Raw genomic sequence first — 19,292 nt, 5'->3', positions numbered from 1 at the left:
GGCTTCGGTGTTGGGGCAGGGGGCCCAGGGCTGCCTGTCATGACGCCCCTCTGGTAGCCCACCAGCAAGTCAACAGAGGACGACTCCAGTGCCACGGAGGAACCGTCTCTCGCGTGCACGGCGTTCTCCTGAAGACCCCCGAGGCCACGTCGACCCCAAGGCCTCGTGCTGCCAGCTGAGGCCCGTGGACCACGTGAGACAAGCTAGAGGCTGCGTCTGCCGGCGCACACCTGTGTATCACACGGTCGCTGCAGGGAACCAGCTACAACAAGCCACTTCCTGTACGTGCTGGTACCCAGAGCCTGGCCTCGGGGAGGATGCTCACCGAGGAGATTAAGAAGCCACCTGAGGGGGCTTCCCTGGTGGCGCAGTGGTTGAGAATCTGCCTGCCAATGCAGGGGACACGGGTTTGAGCCCTGGTCTGGGAAGATCCCACATGCTGCGGAGCAACTAGGCCCGTGAGCCACAATTACTGAGCCTGCGCGTCTGGAGCCTGTGCTCCGCAACAAGAGAGGCCGCGATAGTGAGAGGCCCGCGCACCGCGATGAAGAGTGGCCCCCGCTTGCCACAACTAGAGAAAGCCCTCGCACAGAAACGAAGACCCAACACAGCCATAAATAAAATAAATAAATAAATAAAATTAAAAAAAAAAAAAAGAAATTCCCAAATATTAAAAAAAAAAAAAAAAAAGAAGCCACCTGAGGAAGCACTTGGTTATCACTTTCATCACGCAAATGGGAGCGTGGACGGACGGGATGTGCTGTGCGCAGGTCTCGCGGAAGGCAGGGACTGTTCAGTCAAGACACCGCATCTCCAGGTCCCACTGCTACCTTCTAATGGGCACCTGTCACAGGCCAGGAACCGTACACACGGCCCCTTGTTTGATCCTGACATTCACCCTGCCAAGTACGTTTATCCGGCCAAGAGGCAGATGAGAAAATGAAGGCCCAAAGTGGACCCCAGTCGGTCAGGACGTGACAGAGCCAGACGCCGACTAGTCTGAACCCTGTGCTCTCTATTCTGCACGCTTCTTGGTCACAAGGCAAGCTTCTCACTTAAGCTAAGGCCGAGAGAGACCCAGCAGACTCCTTCTGCTGACCTACTCCAGACCCGCCGTGTCATTTGTCAAGGCGGCCCCCGAGACAGGTGGGCCCCCAGGTGCTGGACCCCCATTCTCCTGCTGCAGTGTACCTGCCTGCCTCTCAGGCCACCCCCGCCCCCAGCAGGCCCCAGAGGGGCTGCGTCCAGCATGGGCGGCCGGCAGGGGTAACCGTGTGGCAGGGGTGACAGAGCGCAGCCCTCGGGGTGAGCTGCTGCCTACAGGCCTCCCTCAGACAGCGGGGCCTTTGTGTGCCGCCGGCTGGCAGGGCCCCCTGGCAGGGCCTGAGCCTCCTGGCCGGCACATTCCTGCTTAAGTGGAATCATCACATCTGCGGCTTCCTCGGCGGCCTGTCCTGGTGAATCTGCTCAAAGTCATGGTTTACTGGACCGTCGAAGCACTTCCTAGCCCCTCCCCAGCACGGAGCTTTTCCTCAGAAAGACCTTGGAGGGCAGACAGCTTCACGGGGGCAACAGGCGGCAGGGCGGGGAGAACGCCGAGAGAGGGGCAGGAGGGCCCCTCCGGCCCTAACCAGCCAGCCGGACGGGAGCATCCCTCCAAACACCAGCCAGGGGGAAGGAGGACCAACGGTGCCCTGGAGGCTGGGCACCAGGGCGGGAGTCGGGAGACCTGGTTTCTGGGGCTGGCTCTCTGGGGGCCTTTGGGCAAAGTTAGTTAATGTTTCTGGGCCTGTCCCTTTACCTTTACGATGCAGGAGGATCGTCCTCAGATGTGAAGAGAACGCTCAAATTCTGCCCTTCCTTGTTTACCCAAAAAGGTTAGTCAAGCACCAAGAGGCACATGGATACTCATCGGGCCCTTGGTGACCAAACACTCCTGGGGCAGCTTCCGCTGAGAAGCAGAAGTGGGATTAGTGCAGAGCGAAGGGTTAAATAGTTCTTGGATTAGTTTAGGTCTGGAATGAGAGCAAACCCTGCTGCCACTCCCCCAGAAATGCTGGGAGCTCATTAAAATACCATAAAGTCACCGAAAGTGAACCAAACCTGGCATTCTAACTAATTAACAAAGAAGAGGGTCTTTTTCTACTGTTCCTGGGGAGATAAGTGAGCTCAAATTCTTCGGCTGGCCAGTCCTCCTGTGAGAACACACACACTCTTTCCCACTGAGGGTGGAAACCAGAAGCGCCCTTTCCCCACCCAGCCGTGCGTCTGACAGACCACGTGCTGCTTCTCCCGAATTCCCCGGGCAGCCCTTGCTACCCTGTCCCCGCAGGGCAGACGTCTGCCCTCTGCTCTCTCTCATCTTCCCGGCCTCAGACCATTCAAAGCCTTCCGCGCTTTATAGAATCCTGAGGAATGGTTCAACCACAAGGTAGGAAGGCCCAGTAATGCCCAGGACAACATATTAACCGAACGGGAAAGCCAGGGTTGGGAGGGTGAACCTACCAGGTCACCGCAACTTTAATTAAACCCAAGGCTGAGGATTAAAACAAACAAAACTGAGCCAGGTACGTCTGGGCTGTGCTGCAACCATTTATTGACATATACCTGCCAGCCTTTCCACAGGAGCCAACCTCCACAGTGCCATTCTGACCACCCCAGGCCTCGGCGGCCACACCTTCCTCTGAATTCCCAAGACAGCCGACACCTGCCGCAGTCACGCTGGCTCCAGGTGTAGGTGGCAACTTGTCCTGTTATACAGCTTTGGCCACAGCTCCCTGTGTACAAACATGTCTGTCTCTCCACCTGGACTGCCATCACCTCCAGTGCCAGAGTAATGTACTCAACCTCTGAGTATTCTGGCACTTTCCAATCTACTACCTCCATGGCCTAATCCAGGCTACCATATGCTGCCATGCCCCAACCTGTGCCCACGGCAGACAGCACTAATCTATCCCAGCATTCCTTGGCACTGAGTCTCAGATCCTTTGTCAACACAGGGTTAGGCAAGGCACTACTGATTGATGGGAGCTGACACTTAGAATAAAACCAATCTGCAATGCTTAGTCCAGTGGTTCTGCAGTGGGGGCAATTTTGCCCCCCAGGGAACATTTGGTAGCAATGTCTAGGGGCCTTTTTGGTTGTCACAATTGCAGAGGGAGGGTGCTGCTGGCATCGAGTGCGTAGAGGCCCGGATGCTGTGAAGCATCCCATAATGCTCGGGACAAACCCTCCCCACCCCCACCCCCCAAAAACAGAGAATGGATATCCAGCCCCAAACCGTCAATGGTGCCAAGTTTGAGAAACCCTGGCTTCGTCCGACAAATACGTAAAGTAACCATATAATTCATCATCCAAACTGGAGTGCTTCTGAAAGTGAGAGAGGGCAGTGTTAATACTAACTGCAAGACGGCAGGCATAAATCAGGACTTACAGGCAAACCAGAGCGTTTAAGAGATGAAAGACGGAGGGAGGTCCCTAGGAGAAGTCAAAGAGCTCATCTCATAAAAGTCTCCAGACAAAGCCACCAACTCCCCTACTTGGCAGAATAAATGCTAGTATGTCATAAGCCACAGCCAGCTCAGGGAGGAAATCTTTTTCTAGTTCTTGTTTAAAGAAAAAGCAGAAAAGGAACCGTCTGGCCGTGGCTTTTAGGATGTAAGTGTCAGAGAACAGACCTGTGTTCCCCAAAGCCAGAGGGGCAGCATGTGCTAATAAGTAAGACACGCTCTCCAAAAGAGAGGCACTGACTCTAACAGCCTGCAGACCCCAAGGCTCCACTGTCCACACCTGACTCAGGGCAGGCACCAAAGGCTCCGCCCGAGAACTTCCTTCACTGGTGAACCGTCTTGTCCTAACAGGAGCAACTTCTGTTAATTAACTTCCTCCCTGTCCCAAGAACAAGAAATCTGTTGCTGATTTGCAGGTCAACTGTGTGCGACAAGAGGGAACTTGGAAACGTCCTCGGTCAACATGGGGGCTGAAGAGCTGCACCGAGTCCAACATGAAGCAGAAACGGGCAAAAACTTCTCAGATTGAGGTTTAGAAAGTACGTGGACCCAGCACCTACACAGATAATTTTTAAAAAGCACCAAGACCTTAGGTTTCCTGTGCCTGCAGACGTCCAAAAGATGAAAACACCCACCCATTTACCCTCATAATTTGGGGTGGCTCCTCAGTTCCCATCAAGGCCATTCCATTATGGCCAAGACTTCCTGATCAACACAAAGGAAAGCTCCAGCCCTCTGCAAGTTCCCTTTTTTTTTTTTTTTCCCTATTATATCCAACCTATAACGCTGACTTTTGCCCTTCAAAATTCTTTGTGGTTGTTGAACACGTAATAATTGGGCGAATCTCCTTGGGAAGAAGTCCCACAGATTGTCAGAAAAAAGGCTGGCAGTCCAGTTCCAGAGACTCCGACTCCTGGCGCCATGCTGTACATCACTACATTATTCTTATCATAATGGCTTGGCAAGAAGTGAAAAGTCCCACTTGCTAGAAAACCTTTCAGGTCTGGGATCCAAGTGTGGGAACATGCCCTAACTCAGTTGTGCAGAGCTCAAGAATACTCCAGGGTGCACTTCCTGCATGAGGCCAATTATGAGAGCAAGGAGAAAACTGACTCATAACCTCTAGAGACAGACTCAGGCTCTTCTGGAATCTCACAGAATGTTCTCCTACCAGACTGTTCTAGTTAGCACTCTGAAACAGACATCCTACTTTAAAACTAAAGGGCTGGCTTCTTCAAGGAATTTTGATAGACGTGAACATGAGCCAAAGGGTAGGCCAAACTTGTACAACCTACATAATTCGCACCAAGCTTGGCAATGAAACACCTTCCACAGCACTATGTGGATGGTACAAGACAGACCCACATGTTGCCATTTTAAACCACTAAACCAGGGACAAAGTTGTTAATACGATAAGACTCATTACCACCACAGCCTAGATTGACTACAAAGTTTAAAGAAAAAAAAAAAAAGGATGCCCATGTAATAGGACATGAAAAACCACTATCAATACAAGATATGAGAACGTAGCCCTGTGCTAGGTAGTTGACTAAGCTCTGAGAATATAAAGGCAACAAGGGCCCAGTCCACACCTAAGTCAGAGTATTACTAGGGCTAGCCCAGACATCCTCCCTGGCTGGCAGTAATGCTTCAGTCGTGTCTTTAACAAAAGACTAGAGATTTGCCAGCTATTGCAGGGCAGATGGAACAGGCATGGCGGTTTCAAGCAGAGAGGCCTACTGGAGAAATGTAAGGAGTTCCATGTAGCCAGGAAGTTGGAGAGGTAGGCAGCAGGCCAATTACAAAGGGCATCGTATGCTGCTGGAGGGTTTAAGGGTTATCTTTGGGGCCATTGAGGAGACTTTTCAAGAGTTCAAATCAGGGGTTTGATCAGATTTGCATTCCAGAAAGACGACTCTCTGATAGAAGCACAGAGAGAAGGATCTATTAAGAGCAAAGGTCACAGCAATAGTATAGGCAAAAAATTGTAGAGGCCTGAACTAAGGCCAGGGCCACAGAGACAAGAGGGGGAAGGAGGTCAGAAATGTTAAAAGAGATAAAATCTATAGAGAACGCTGACTGGCTTGGAAAAAGGGGTGAGAGAGAAAGGGGACAGTGTAAGATGAGCCACGTTCCAGGCTTGGGTGACTGGGTGGATGGAGAAATGGCAGCCGGGAGCAAGTGGCTGGCAGCAATCAGCTAACAGAGCCGGTCCTCAGCTGGAAAGTGATGGCGAAACCACTCAAGTGGATGGGCCATCGTCCAGAGGACGAGACCTTGAGGAGAACCAGGTGTAACGGGGGAGAAGCATGCAGATGGGCAAGGCAGAGATTAGGGGAACCAGAGAGTCACAGGAAGGAAGGGCTTTCAAAAGGAAGTGGGTAAGACTGTCCAATCCTGGGAGAGGTTAAGTAAGATAAGAGCTCAGAGCTCCACATAGGGAGGGTGGCCTCTGTCAGACAGAATGGGGGGCAGGGGGGTGGGGGGCACGACGTGCAGGGCAAGGAGTGTGGCTGAGAAGTGTTGAACAGAGGTAGTAAGCACGGATACTTCCTCTAAAAAGCTCCACTATGACGGGGGAGAGAGATCAGAGACAACCTACAGTAGGGCACAGAATCCAGGAGAGACTTTGTGTGTTTTTTTTTAAAAGATGTGAAAACTCAAGCATGTTTCCAAACTGTGCAGAAGAGAAGAAGAGGTGAAAATAATGAAGGAAAGGAAGTAACTGGTAGAAGAGGGGGCCTGGAAGTCAGAGGACTGGCAAAGGAGCTCCTGACAAGAATGAGAAATTGGGAAAATAATTAGGAAATGCATTTTTTAAAGCTTCTTGAACATTCTATCAACATACAAACATCTCCTTTGATAGCCACTGGTCTTGGCTCTCACGCAATGGCTTACAGACCTCTACAATGCACGGCCCCCTCACCAGTGCCATCAACACCAATCCAGCCACAAGATCACCATGAAGGAGCACCTGCAAAGGTGCCAACAAGGCTAGAGGTAAAGACTCAGCCCCTGGGAAGGCCACGGCACTCACCTTGCATCATACTCCTGTAGGCGGTGTCTGTGATGGCGTAGATGTGGGGAGGCATCTCATGCCTCTTCTTGCCCTTATACATTTCCACGATCTCTTCGGAGTAGATGGGCAGGTTCTTATAAGGGTTGATGACCACACAGAACAGGCCTGAGTAGGTCTAAAAGAAAAGAGCAGCAAACAGGAATGGGTTAGGAAGTCTGATTCTCAACGTCGTGCACACTTTGTGGCAAAATGCCTGCTGCTTCTAAGGACCCCGAGTCAGCCTGATGTGAAAGCCACCGCCGGAGCCCCTGGTTCTCCGGGCCCCACTCCGGCAGACCTGCCGAGGCGTTGGGGCACCAGCACCATCTCTGCTCTTTCAGTTGAGGGGAGCCTCCCTCGACTGCAAGACTGCTGCCAGCTGTGCATGTCGACAAGCGTGTGCATCGGGCGAGATCCGGGGCAAGCTTCGTGGACAGTAGGAGTCCAGTTACGAAACTCAGATCCAAGGACGATAAAGATGTGTTTGGCATCGTGAGAGATGCACAAAGGGAAAAGGATTCGCCTGCAGCAAGCAAACTGTGTGGAAACACAAATTATTCTACCTTGAAGGACCCTCTGAGATATTCAAGCCTAAACTTTCCCAGCATTGGGAGACTCATGGCGCTCCTCAACCATCTAGGATCCTTTGTGGGATAATAGATCACTGACAGATACCTCTCTCCCTGGAATCTTCCAGAGACACTCACATGAAAATCTCTAAAAAACCTAAAGACCAGGGCTTCCCTGGTGGCGCAGTGGTTAAGAATCCAACTGCCAGTGCAGGGGACACGGGTTCAAGCCCTGGTCCGGGAAGATCCCACATGCTGCAGAGCAACTAAGCCTGTGCGCCACAACTACTGAGTCTGTGCTCTAGAGCCCGCGAGGCGCAACTACTGAAGCCGCGCGCCTAGAGCCCGTGCTCTGCGACAAGAGAAGCCACTGCAATGAGAAGCCTGCACACTGCAACGAAGAGTAGCCCCTGCTCGCCACAACCAGAGAAAGCCCGTGTGCGGCAACAAAGACCCAACGCAGCCAAAAATAAAAAAAAAATAAAATAAAAATAAATTAATTAAAAAAAAAAAAAAAAAACTTAAAGACCACTTTCATGTCCCCTGTGAGCCTTCTCCAAGACTCAGGTCTCCTCTTGAAGGGGAACCCAATTTGTCGACACTCCATGTGAGGCTCCCGAGAATATACTCGATACCCCAAGTCTGAGATGACCAGGTTAAAATCAGACCCCAGAGTCAAATCTCAGCAAGGGCAAATTTCTTAACCTCCCTCTCCCTCCATTTCTCAATCTGTAAAATGGGCACAGGCAGACTAGTTGATCCTCACTGAATGGTTATGAGGATCACAGCACCCAGCACAGCCATGGAGAGAGGCTCAGAGTAGGTCAGGAGAGCAGTTTCCGGTGGCAACGGTCTAGGCAGATCTGCCTTTCTTCAGTGTCCTCTTTTTCTAATAATTTTCCTGCTATTTTTTTCTTCCAAGATGCTTCTCCCCAACAAGAAAAAAAAGACAGACTCCTAATAGCTGGGCAAGACCCCCTGAGACCACCCAGGTGATGGGTGCTCACTGGGGGGGGACAGCTTTCTTTAGGCAGCTGGAGCAACCCAAGCACCTTCTCCCTAGGAAAACAGGCCACAGGCCCAGAAGAAGCCAGGCGAAGCGAGGCCCATAAGCCATGACTCACACCTGCAGCCCCGACTGCTGAGTGAGGGCTGAAGGCCATGAGGCAGTTCCTGGCAGAGCTGGGAGCAGACCTAGGTCCCACAATCCCCCCATTGCAGACCTCCTTGGTCATGGAAGCTGGTTCTCCGAACTCCTCACATCTTTTTGTTTCCCTTGCTACAAGTGGTCTCAATCCTCACTGTCCACAGTGTTGCACCTCGACCCAAAAGCAGCCAACATCTGAGGGCTTGGTATGTGTCAATCCAGTTCCTTCCACCCTGCCCACTCCAGTCTCGCCAAAACTGAGGGTGGATCTTGTGGCTGAATCCAAAGACAGGGTCCACACAGGAACCAGTCGGGAGCACAAAGGCCCTTCCCAGAGCTGGCCAAGGGCTACAGGGCTTGGACTTTCCAAGCAGAAGTTAGGCTGAAAGCAGAACTCCGGAAGGACCCACCAACCACGCACCGGCCCCCGTTCAAAAGAGGAGCCGAGCTTGGAAATGAACAAGTGTGCTTGATTGCCTCTTCTGCTTGGAGGAGGGGATGCAGGGCCCTGAATTTCCTTCTTCCCAGGATAATCAGTCAATTGTTCTCCCTCCAACTACTCTTTTCAGGAGGTACCAGGAAAGCTCTGAAGCAAAGAAGTCTGCACGAGGTGTTGGCAACCTGCAGCTCGGGTATCAAGGGAAGATGGGAGCACGGCGGGAAGCCTCTGGCTTTCCCTCCATGACTGTCGGGTGGGGCTGAGATAGCAGGCCAGGGAGCAGCGAGGTCATCCCAGGAGCTCAGAAACAAGTGAGCTTTGTTCCCGGGGTTTGAGAAAACCCACACTCTAGGAAATCCAGCCCGATGAAAGCGAAGGACAACGTGGCCACACGTTTAGGGCGTGCCACGGGGCCAGATGTTTGGAAACAGCTGGTGGTGACAGCAGAAGGGGCCTGGGTTTTACTAGGACAAGCCTTTCTGACAGCTGGGTGGGCAGATGGTCCCATGAGGGGTTCAAGAGGACCTCAAAGTTCTCTGGGCTAATCCCACCAAATCAGTGGATGATGAAACTAAGCCCCGAGGAATGAGCACTGCAGCTCAGGTGGGAGGAAGGGGCTGTACTGGGAGCCCGTCCTGCTGGAGGCCCGTGGAGGCGCAGACACTGAACAAGTGGCTCTGCTCCCACACGGCCACACCAGGGAGCTGCTCCATTCACGGGCCACAGAAGCTCTTTGTGCCCGACTGCCCCCTGCCCCCGGGCCTCCCCCCACCGAAGAAACAGACAGAGCAGCTGCGGCGCAGAATCAGCCACGCTGCCCACAACGCCAGGCAGACACACAGCACAAAGGCTCCCGGGGTTGCAATTTGGAACAGTGTGTGCAGAGAGGGGGCCTGTGAATGAGGCAGCGCCCCCTGCCCTGGCAGCCCCACCGAGCGGCTCTGATCTCCCCGCAGCTCTGCACCTGCTGGGGTCTCCATTAGGGCAACTGCACAGACAATCGACTTCCTTCTGGTGAGGATGCCAAGGACGAGGCTGGACCGAGGCAGGAGGATCTGCGCACGGGAGATGCCAGCAAAGAAGCAAAAACGGGAGTTAAGGCCTAACGCCTCCAGCTGAAGAGTTCTGGAGAAAAGGCTCAGGTCCTGCCCACGAGTTGTAGGCGCAGGTCCATGCCTGCCTAGAGTAAAACCCACACTCTGAGAGATGAAGCAACTAACATCGAATGCACTTTCATAACTAATATTTCCGTTTGCAGCCAGCTGATAGGCAAATGCAGGCCACCGACTTATTCCACACTCAGCAATGCTGTAACAGGACCCAAGCTGAACAGCGACACCCATAAAAGGCCGAGCAGAGGGTCGGAATTACCTTCACCTACGACAAACGGCAGCAGCTACAGAGCCCAGGCTCTGCGCGAGCCCAGGGCTGGCCGGTGCTTTACAATGCTTTCACGACTCCTCATAGATGAGGAAGTGAGGCCCCACGTAGCCATGGCAAATGGTCAGGAAGGGCCAAGACCGGAACCAGATCCTGGAGGCTCCAGTTCCCATGACCTGAATCACTCTGCTTTACTGAGCAGGACCCATTTCTTAGAGCCAGCAGAGTGGTTCTAACATAAGCAGTTGAGGATGCCAAGGCGAGAGTCCCACTCCCAGACAACAGCACTTAGCTCCCCTCTCCCCTCCACAGACAAGCAATGCTTCCTTTAAGGTTGTTTATTTTTCTGCAGGTCACTAATTCTGAATTTAAGTGGTTAATACCCCGAGGGACAGGGACTTTTAATTTGGTCCATACAATATTTTCATCAAGAAAGACAGAGATACTGAAACCCGAGTTCCAGTCTCAGGCCTGCCAGCACCTGGCTGTGTGACTCTGCATAAGTCCCTTGCCCTCTCTGGGCCTCAATCCTTCCCACCTGCCATATTAGAAGCCTGGGTGAAGCTGGTCTATAAAGGAGGACTTTTCCACTTAACACCAGCCAGTGTATCTCCTTCTCAGTAGATCCTCCCTCCCGCCTACAGCCCCACTCACTTATGTAAATAAGCCCTGGAGCCTCCCTCCCGTGCAGAGCCCGCCCACTTTATGTAGATGAGCCCTGGAACCTCCCACCCGTGCAGAGCCCCACCCACTTACATAGATGAGCCCTGAGTAGTAGCGCTCCTTGAGGTTGTGCAGCACCGAGGCTTCGTTGAGGCATGTGAGCTCTGCCATGTCCTCCACCTTGGAGAACTTGGGTGGGTTCATCTTCTGGATATCATCCTTATTCACCTTCACCTTCTTCCCGTTCTCCACCAGCTCCACGATGGCCTCCTCGCCCATCTCTTCCTTGAGGCTGGCGGGCTCAAAGCCGCTCTTGTCGGAAGGCACCCATACCAGCTTCTTGGCAGCCCAGTCGGCCTGGGCCAGCGGGTTATTGATGAAGTTTTTATCCACATAGAGATACTTATCGGCAGCTTGCTGCGCCATGGTGACTTACAGCCAGGACCTGAGGGAGGAAAAAAGGATACAATGTTAGCTACAACTATACCAGCCACATAGAGATCACTCACGTCATATGTTTGCAAACTGTACAGCATTATAATAAGTAAAATTATATATAACCAGATTGTACAATTTGTCAAAATTTTCTCGCCCTCTACTTTCGGGAGAAAGATGTACATCACTGAAAAAACAAGTTGCTATCAGAGATTCTGTAAGGAATTAATGGTAAGATGCATCCCAGGATCAATGCACAATCAAACAGATCTATAAACAACGACTGTGCCAAATGATATGCATAATAAGAATCTCAGACAGGGCTTCTCTGGTGGCGCAGGGGTTGAGAATCTGCCTGCCAATGCAGGGGACACGGGTTCGAGCCCTGGTCTGGGAAGATCCCACATGCCCCGGAGCAATTGGACCCGTGAGCCACAACTACTGAGCCTGCACGTCTGGAGCCTGTGCTCCGCAACAAGAGAGGCCGCGACAGTGAGAGGCCCGCGCACCGCGATGAAGAGAGGCCCCCGCTCGCCGCAACTAGAGAAAGCCCTCGCACAGAAATGAAGACCCAACACAGCCAAAAATAAATTAATTAATTAATTAAAAAAAAAAAAAGTGGCTTAAAAAAAAAGAATCTCAGACAGATGTAATTAGAGTCACACTAAGCTACACCTGCTAAGGCAGGAAAGTGACCACACAGTTTAAGAGGACTTCCAACAAGAACACATTTCTAGTTAACCCAAAAAAGGCAACTGACTACAAGTGCACAGAGTGGAAGTCTCCAGTTTAAAAAACTTTTTCTTATTTCACGGAGTCAACCAAGAGAAGAAAACACAACACCAATATGTTGCCAACAGATTTTAATTCCATCGCCCCAAGAAATAAGGCGAGAAGAAAAGAAGTCAGGCTCCAGGACACATCGTGGAGAGTAATGAGTGCTTCCCTTCTGAGGCACTAATGTAAAAAGGCAACACTCATAATTTATGGGCCAGGAGAACATAAGTCCATGTGTGTTTGCCTTTTTTGAAGCTGATTTGCAAAACAAAGATGATAAAATAATAATCCCTCATATTTGAGTGGTTTTATAGTTTATGAAATACTATCACACACATTTCACTGTCTCAGAAGATCCTCCTCCTAACAACTCTGTAAAGTGGGTAAAGTACGTGTTATCATCCCATTTTACAGATGAGGAAACAGAAGCTCTCTGGAGGTAAGGGGCTTAGTCCAGAGTTACCTAGAAAGGACTCCTGGTCTCTGTGGTCTCCCATAGTCTAACCACAGTACTTATTCCTGCTCAGAGGCTCAGGCTGGGATCAGCTGGGAGGGCAGCTGCTTTGAGTGAACCAAAAGCAGGACTAAGAAACCCTGGTCTAGGGACTTCCCTGGCGGTGCAGTGGTTAAGAACCCACCTGCTAATGCAGGGGACACGGGTTCGAGCCCTGGTCTGGGAAGATCCCACATGCCGCAGAGCAGCTAAGCCCGTGCGCCACAACTACTGAGCCTGCGCTCTAGAGCCCGTGAGCCATGACTACTGAAGCCCACGTGCCACAACTACTGAAGCCCATGTGCCACAACTACTGAAGCCCGCGTGCCTAGAGCCCGTGTTCCACAGCAAGAGAAGCCACCGCAATGAGAAGCCTGCGCGCCACAACAAAGAGTAGCCCCTGTTCGCTGCAACTAGAGAAAACCTGCGCGCAGCAGCGAAGACCCAACGCAGCCAAAAATAAATAAAAAACAAAAATTAAATTAAATTAAATTAAATAAATAAAAGAAAAAGAAACCCTGGTCTAGGACAGAGCCAGCCCACAGCCACCAGAGGAACAACCCAGAAGCTCACTGACTAGCTCATGACACAGGGAAGCTTTTCGCTTGTGAGATCAAGGCTCCCTCCCCAGGCCCAGGAAGCCGGGAGGACCCCAGATCCAAACCCAGAGTCTCACAGTCTTTCATGCTTCCTGATCCCAACAGGAACTTGGATGCCAAGCAGGCTGAAGGCCTGGGAGGCAGAGAACAAAAGCAAAAGTCTGGGCTGCCCGGGCCTTCTTATCTGGGCTCATTAAATGGTTTCCAGATCAAGGCTGAGGGGCTCCCCTGGACTCACTCCAGGAGAGGCTGTTTTCCAGGAAATCTGCTAGCTCCCACCCACCACAAGGGAAGGCAAATCCAAGGAGCAGAGCCTGGCAGCCTCCCCAGCAAGCTCAGCCAGTGGCTTTGTTTACATTCGCAGCACAAGCAAACCCTGGCAGCCCCTCTTGGGGGACCAAGGGGCACCATCCACCTGCAAGGACCACCCCCAGAAGAAGCAGGCAGGGCCCAGAGTTAGGCAGCAGCAAACAAGGCAGGAGGGGGATGGCTGCAGACCACCTGGCCAGCCTCATCTTCTGTGTGGGTCTGGAGGCTAGACAGGCCCAAATCCAGCTGTCCTCACCTCCACACTGGCCAGTCCATTCAAACAAATCAAAGGCTTCTCTCTGCCAGAGTAAATACCAGTTGTCTTCTACCTCTCTGCCGTCCATCTGACCATGGGCCAGTCGTCCTCTGCAAAGTCCTAGCACCCAGGGTCCCCAAACCAATCTCCCCAATCACGTCACCACCATGCGCGAGAACTCGCAACAATCACTGCACACAGGGCCTCCCTGGCTGCTGGTTCTCAGCCTTTCCTCAGACTTCAGACCCGGAAAGGAGAGGACAATCTCCCATCGATATGCAAAAAGGGATTCACGTCAACCCTGTCCCCCAAAACCCCAAGTCCACTGCTCGTTAGGAGTTCCACCAACCCAGTCCAGTGAAGGCACCCTTTACAAGATCACTCCAAGAGAAGGGGAGAAGGGGCCAATCATTAAGCACCTACCTACCAACATCAAGTTCGGTTTATTCCCAACCTCACCTAACTAACCATCAGTCACCCTGGGGAAAAAAAGCTCTTATTTTCCCCAGTTTACAAATGAGGAAACAGTCCAGAGAGGGCAAGTCATTTGCCCAGAGTTGCCCAGCCCAGTTATGGGCTAACCCAGATCTGCCTGGTCCCCAGGCCTGGCCTATTCCCAGCACATTTGTGCCTGGGGTCTTGCAAAAGAAGTCAGGCCAACATTGGGGCTGGGCTGAAACTGTCAGTAAGTTGAGCGGAACACGGGGAGTACAGGAGAATGCATCCCATAACATTCAGCAGATATTTACTGGGCATTATCAGGCAGCCAGGGAGGCTGAGAATGAGCCTTCCTGGTATGGACCATGTGGCCTGTCAAAAAGTAGAGCGGGGTGAAATTCAACATTCTCACTCCCTCGGCCTGAGACTGTCAACAGTGAGTGATCCCGCAGTGATGGCAGAATGACTTCTGGCCCTCATCAAACTCCAGTTCACCCCAGCAACTCCAACCCTGGGGGAACCTAGAGCAAAGAGTATGCGGGCTGCCTCGAGGTTGCAGGCCCTGGGCGTTTGGCCTTTGGCCTACCCTGGGAATCTGGGTGAACTGCCAGGCCCTTTCATCAGTGAGCCTGCACTGGAGGCCACGAACATTGCAGCAGGCAGCAGGGGACGCCTCCACCCAACCCCCCACCTTCAGCTCCTGGTTCTACCCTACCTTCAGGCCTCAGTGGGAGGGCAGGGGGCAGGTAGAGGCCAGCACTGTCTACCTCTGATAGCTATCTGAGATTTGCAGGCCAAGCCATACTTCCTATAAGAGGGAGGGGTACACCCCGCCCCCTCAGAGCTGGATCGGGCTGCAGCTCCCTGCCTCCAGCGAGGCCAAGCCACCCCTGGACAGTGGGCTTGAGCAGGCCCCACGGGCCTCAGCACCTCTCTCTGAGCAGGACTTTTCATGAAACACGGCTGCTTGGCCAGGCCAAGGACAGAGCCGTTTGGTTTCAGCGACTCTGCTGGAATGATGTGGGTTAGCGGCAGTGCCCAGATCAATACACAGGGCTAGACCGGTGGGGAGAGCTGCAGAGGTCACGATGAACAATGAAGTTTCTATCCAAGAGCCTTCTCACCAGGCCTGGACAGGAACATCCACATTCAAGGATTTGGGGGCCACAGGGCTGCAGCTGAGCCCCTGTTTCCACCTGTGTCAGGTAGAGGCTCCTGGGCCCCAGTGGCTGCTGACTCTTGTGTGCCTGGCGGGGAAGCCAGCAGACAGGTTAACGCTCACCTGTCAGGTGACAGGATGCAGGTGGAGCAAGCCGCCACCGTGCAGAGCTGTGAGCAATGAAGGAAGGGGCTTTATAGAAAGGACACCAGGGAGGCGACTGCCTGATTGCAGCAGCCGGCACACGCCACTTCTCCCCGCCCTGTCCTGGGACCATGCTAAACGGCCTCTGAAATTTTTTAAAAACTGCATGTAATATAACAGTTTACAAGATGAAAGAAAAAGATCCCCCACCAAATTCCTGACACTCTCCCCACAAAAATTAGTTTTCTCTCTTTTTTTTTTAATGGTCCCTTCTAGTCCTGGCTCATAAGAAACACTTGATTTTTAACTATCTCAGGCAGGGAGTTTCACATTTTGTATTTTCCCTCCTCACTCTGACCACTTCCCCACAGGGCCATAGTCTGCTTGTTGATGGTTTTTATCCAAATGCTTCACTGTTACAGGGGACAATGCAGAGGCTCTGAGAGGAAAGTAACCTGTTGTTGACAGCTGGGGGGATGAGGACTCGAACCCAGGACCCCTGACCCCAAAGCCTCGTTAGTAATCACTTTTAATGGCTGCATGATATTCCAAAGTGATTTAAAAAAAAAATACCGCTTACTAGTTGTTTTCCTCTTATCTAATGGACCACCTTGAGATAAGTTCTCAAGTGGAGTTATGGGAGCAAAGGAACATCCGTCCGGGTGTTTTTATGGCCCCCGAGGGTACACTGGCGTGCACGGCCACTTGGGCAGGGTACCCACATGGCAGCAACCACACCAGCACTAAGAAAACTGTCTGCAGGAAAGAGCTCGTGGCTCAGATGAGGGAACCTCAGAAGTCCTGGGAAGCTGCGGGACTCAGCAGGCCAGCAAGGGGTTAAGGAGAAAGGAGGCGGCTCTGGCCCATTGGAGATCGGATCAGGCTAAAGCCAGCCCTTTCCATGCCGGCTTCCTGCGGGTGCCAGTCCAACTCCAAGAAACCCAAGTAGTTGCCTTTTTAGGCCATAATCGAGAGGACACAACCAGAGGCTAAATTAGGATTCTCAGGAAATGATGAAACTGAAAGTAAATAGGTTGACCAAAAACCTCTGCTTTTAACACAAAATGTCATTCCTTGATTATTTGCCTTCTCCCCTTCCCCGCCAAAGATCCATTTGGATCTTTTACTCCTTCCTGTTTTCCCAAGGAATCCTCTCCCTCTCTCTCCCTCCCTCCTTCCCTCCCTCCCTTCGGTTGGTTCTCTTTGTACTTGCTTGTGTGCTTGTTTGGAAAAGAATCTGCCAGCCCCTTAAAGACATAATTTATTGTACTAGGACAAATCAGTGGTCCAGACACTGTGAGCTTTTCCATTCCTAGATGGTAGGATTTATGTAGCCTTCCACGGGCCAAGTTCTAGGCTTGGAGCTTTCAAAGTCATCACAACTCATCTGAAAGCTACCATCTTAACTCACCTTAAAGTACTGAGAGCCTGCTACTAAGCTCTCCATTTTCTCACTCAGTCCTCACAATCATTTCATAAGGGGTATGTCATCATATTCATATGACAGGTGGGGGAAATGAGGCTCAGACAAGTCACAAAAGCCAGGTTCAAACTCAGAGCCACTCGGCTGCAAGGCCCTGCTCAGTTTCCACTTAGACTGCCTTCCCGCGAGCTCTCCGCGGCCGTGGGGAGAACACAACCTTAGAACCCCGCTGGGGAAGCAAACCAGTGAAACGGACATTATTTATGCCAGCTCTAATTATGCCAGCTCGAGGCTGCAAACCCCATCCCCTTGTGCTGGTTTGTACAAGGGACTCTTCACATTTCCACCTTAAATCGGCGGAGCTAAAAGTAAGGTGACCTTGGGGGAGACATTCAAGTTCTCTGAGCCGAGGTTCCAGTTCAGAGACCCAGGCAGCCTCAACCCAGACACCAGAGCCCTGTTCCAGCTTAGTCACTGATGTACGCAAGCAGGTCCCTTTAATGTTTTTTTTTAATCCCCACCCCCATCCCAGAGAGCACAGGTAAACAGGCCCCTTCTCTTTCTCCTTATAGCCATTGCTTTCGAGTGAAATGAAACTATCAAGGTGCCTGAGTTCCACTGTTAAGGAAAATAATTTGAAAAAGAATAGATACATGTATATGCATAACTGAATCACTTTGCTGTACACCTGAAACTAACACAACATTGTTAATCAACTATACTCCAATATAAAATAAAAAGTTAAAAAAAAAAAGAGCTGGGCTTCCCTGGTGGTGCAGTGGTTGAGAATCTGCCTGCCAATGCAGGGGACACAGGTTCGACCCCTGGTCTGGGAAGATCCCATATGCCGCGGAGCAACTAAGCCCGTGCGCCGCAACTACTGAGCCTGCGCTCTAGAGACTGTGAGCCACAACTATGGAGCCCGTGTGCCATAACTATTGAAGCCCACGTGCCTAGAGCCCGTGCTCGGCAACAAAGAGAAGCCACCGCAATGAGAAGCCCACGCACCGCAACGAAGAGTAACCCCCGCTTGCTACAACTAGAGAAAGCCCGCACGCAGCAGCAAAGACCAAAATAAATAAATTAATTAATTTAAAAAAACAAAAAGAGGCCCAGGTGATTAATGGAAGACAGAAAGCAGCCACGTCGAGGGCAGGGCAGGGGGGAGAGCATCCATGGCTGGGCCAGCTCACCCCATCATCCTGCATCCGCGTGCAGCAACGAAGACCCAACACAGCCAAAAAATAAATAAATAAAATAAAAATAAAAATTTTAAATTAAAAAAAAGAGCCTATGAAAGCAGCTGCTGAAATAATATAGAAATTTTCAAACTCGTAAGATTTACTTATTCAATCAACTAATACATACTGAGGCTCTATGTGCAAAAATACTGTGACAAAGGTGCAAAGGACCCAAGGAGCTTGTAATGTAGTGAGGTGACAGGGTAGACACATACCACTAGTGACAGTGCCCATTTATACAGAGTGGACAGAAAGCAAGCTCCTTGGTTTCCTCTCCCTTTCACAGCTGCACCCAGCACCAAATATGGTGGGCGCCCAACAGATAAGTTGGCTGTATGGATGAAGAAGAAGTACTGCTGGCCCTTCAAATCCGCAGATTCCACCAACCATGGATCAAGACTCCATGAAGGAAAACAGAGGAACAAGCAACTTGCTTGTAGGAACAGAGAAAGGGGTGATTCGATGGAAAACTTGGAAACTCAAGGGAGAGTTTCATGGAGGAGATGACATTTAAGCTGGGTCCCGGAAGATGGGTAGAATACTGATGGGGGAGGAGAAAGATGGTCAAAAAGTATTCCAGGCCAAGGGAGAAGGTATAGTTTTTCATAAACTGTGAAATTATGTGATCAGTTAAGGCAGGGTTTCTCAGCCTCAGCACTATGAACATTGGGGGCCAGATAATTCTTTGCTTTGGGGCCTGTCCTGTGCATTGGAAGATGTTTAGCAGCATCTCTGACCTCTATCCACTGGATGACAGGGGCACTTGGTCCCCAGTTTTGACAACCAAAATTGTCTCCAGACATTGCCAAAGGTGGGGGGGAGTAGGGGAAAACTGCACCCAGTTGAGAACCACTGATTTAAGGGATTAGTATGAACAAATGTTGCATCAGGGACCCAGACCTCTCCTTAGTAAATTCTCTCCCAACTCTCAAGGGCACAAGCCAACTCTCCTTAAAACAGAAGTCCTCAGAGCAAAATCATTCCCAGGACCCAAACAATGACCACCATGGATGGTGCTGTCACCAAGGAAGGACTGTCCCTTGTAATACACTGTATTTTAAGGGATATGACCACTACTGGACTGTACTTTAAAGATTCCTAAATGCCCAGTTAAAAAAAATAAATCAGGCAAAGGAGGCTGATGTACTTCCCCAGACAGGACACGAATCTCTCTCAGAGCCTCCAACACGGCAGCTCAGCCAGTGATTCATAAGCAAAGTTCACCAGCATCAAGAGGCCCCGGTGAGGGGCTT

The 19,292-nt window shown here is 51.3% G+C and overlaps 1 protein-coding gene across 1 annotated transcript in view; it reads right to left on the bottom strand.

The window, feature by feature from the left end:
* Positions 1 to 19,292, bottom strand: part of MYH9 (myosin heavy chain 9) — a 90,857-nt gene that overhangs the window by 48,088 nt on the left and 23,477 nt on the right. Inside the window, exons 2-3 of the mRNA XM_007165677.3 lie at positions 10,859 to 11,210; positions 6,547 to 6,703 (exon numbers count right to left, since the gene is read on the bottom strand). Coding sequence (XP_007165739.2) covers positions 6,547 to 6,703; positions 10,859 to 11,191 — 490 coding nt within the window. The 5' untranslated portion in view covers positions 11,192 to 11,210. The remainder of the gene's footprint in view (positions 1 to 6,546; positions 6,704 to 10,858; positions 11,211 to 19,292) is intronic.

The sequence above is a fragment of the Balaenoptera acutorostrata genome, chromosome 11 (assembly GCF_949987535.1).
Source record: "Balaenoptera acutorostrata chromosome 11, mBalAcu1.1, whole genome shotgun sequence".
Classification (NCBI taxonomy): Eukaryota; Metazoa; Chordata; class Mammalia; order Artiodactyla; family Balaenopteridae; genus Balaenoptera; species Balaenoptera acutorostrata.
Note: the sequence above shows the minus strand (reverse complement) of the source record. Positions and strands in the feature narration are given on the sequence as shown.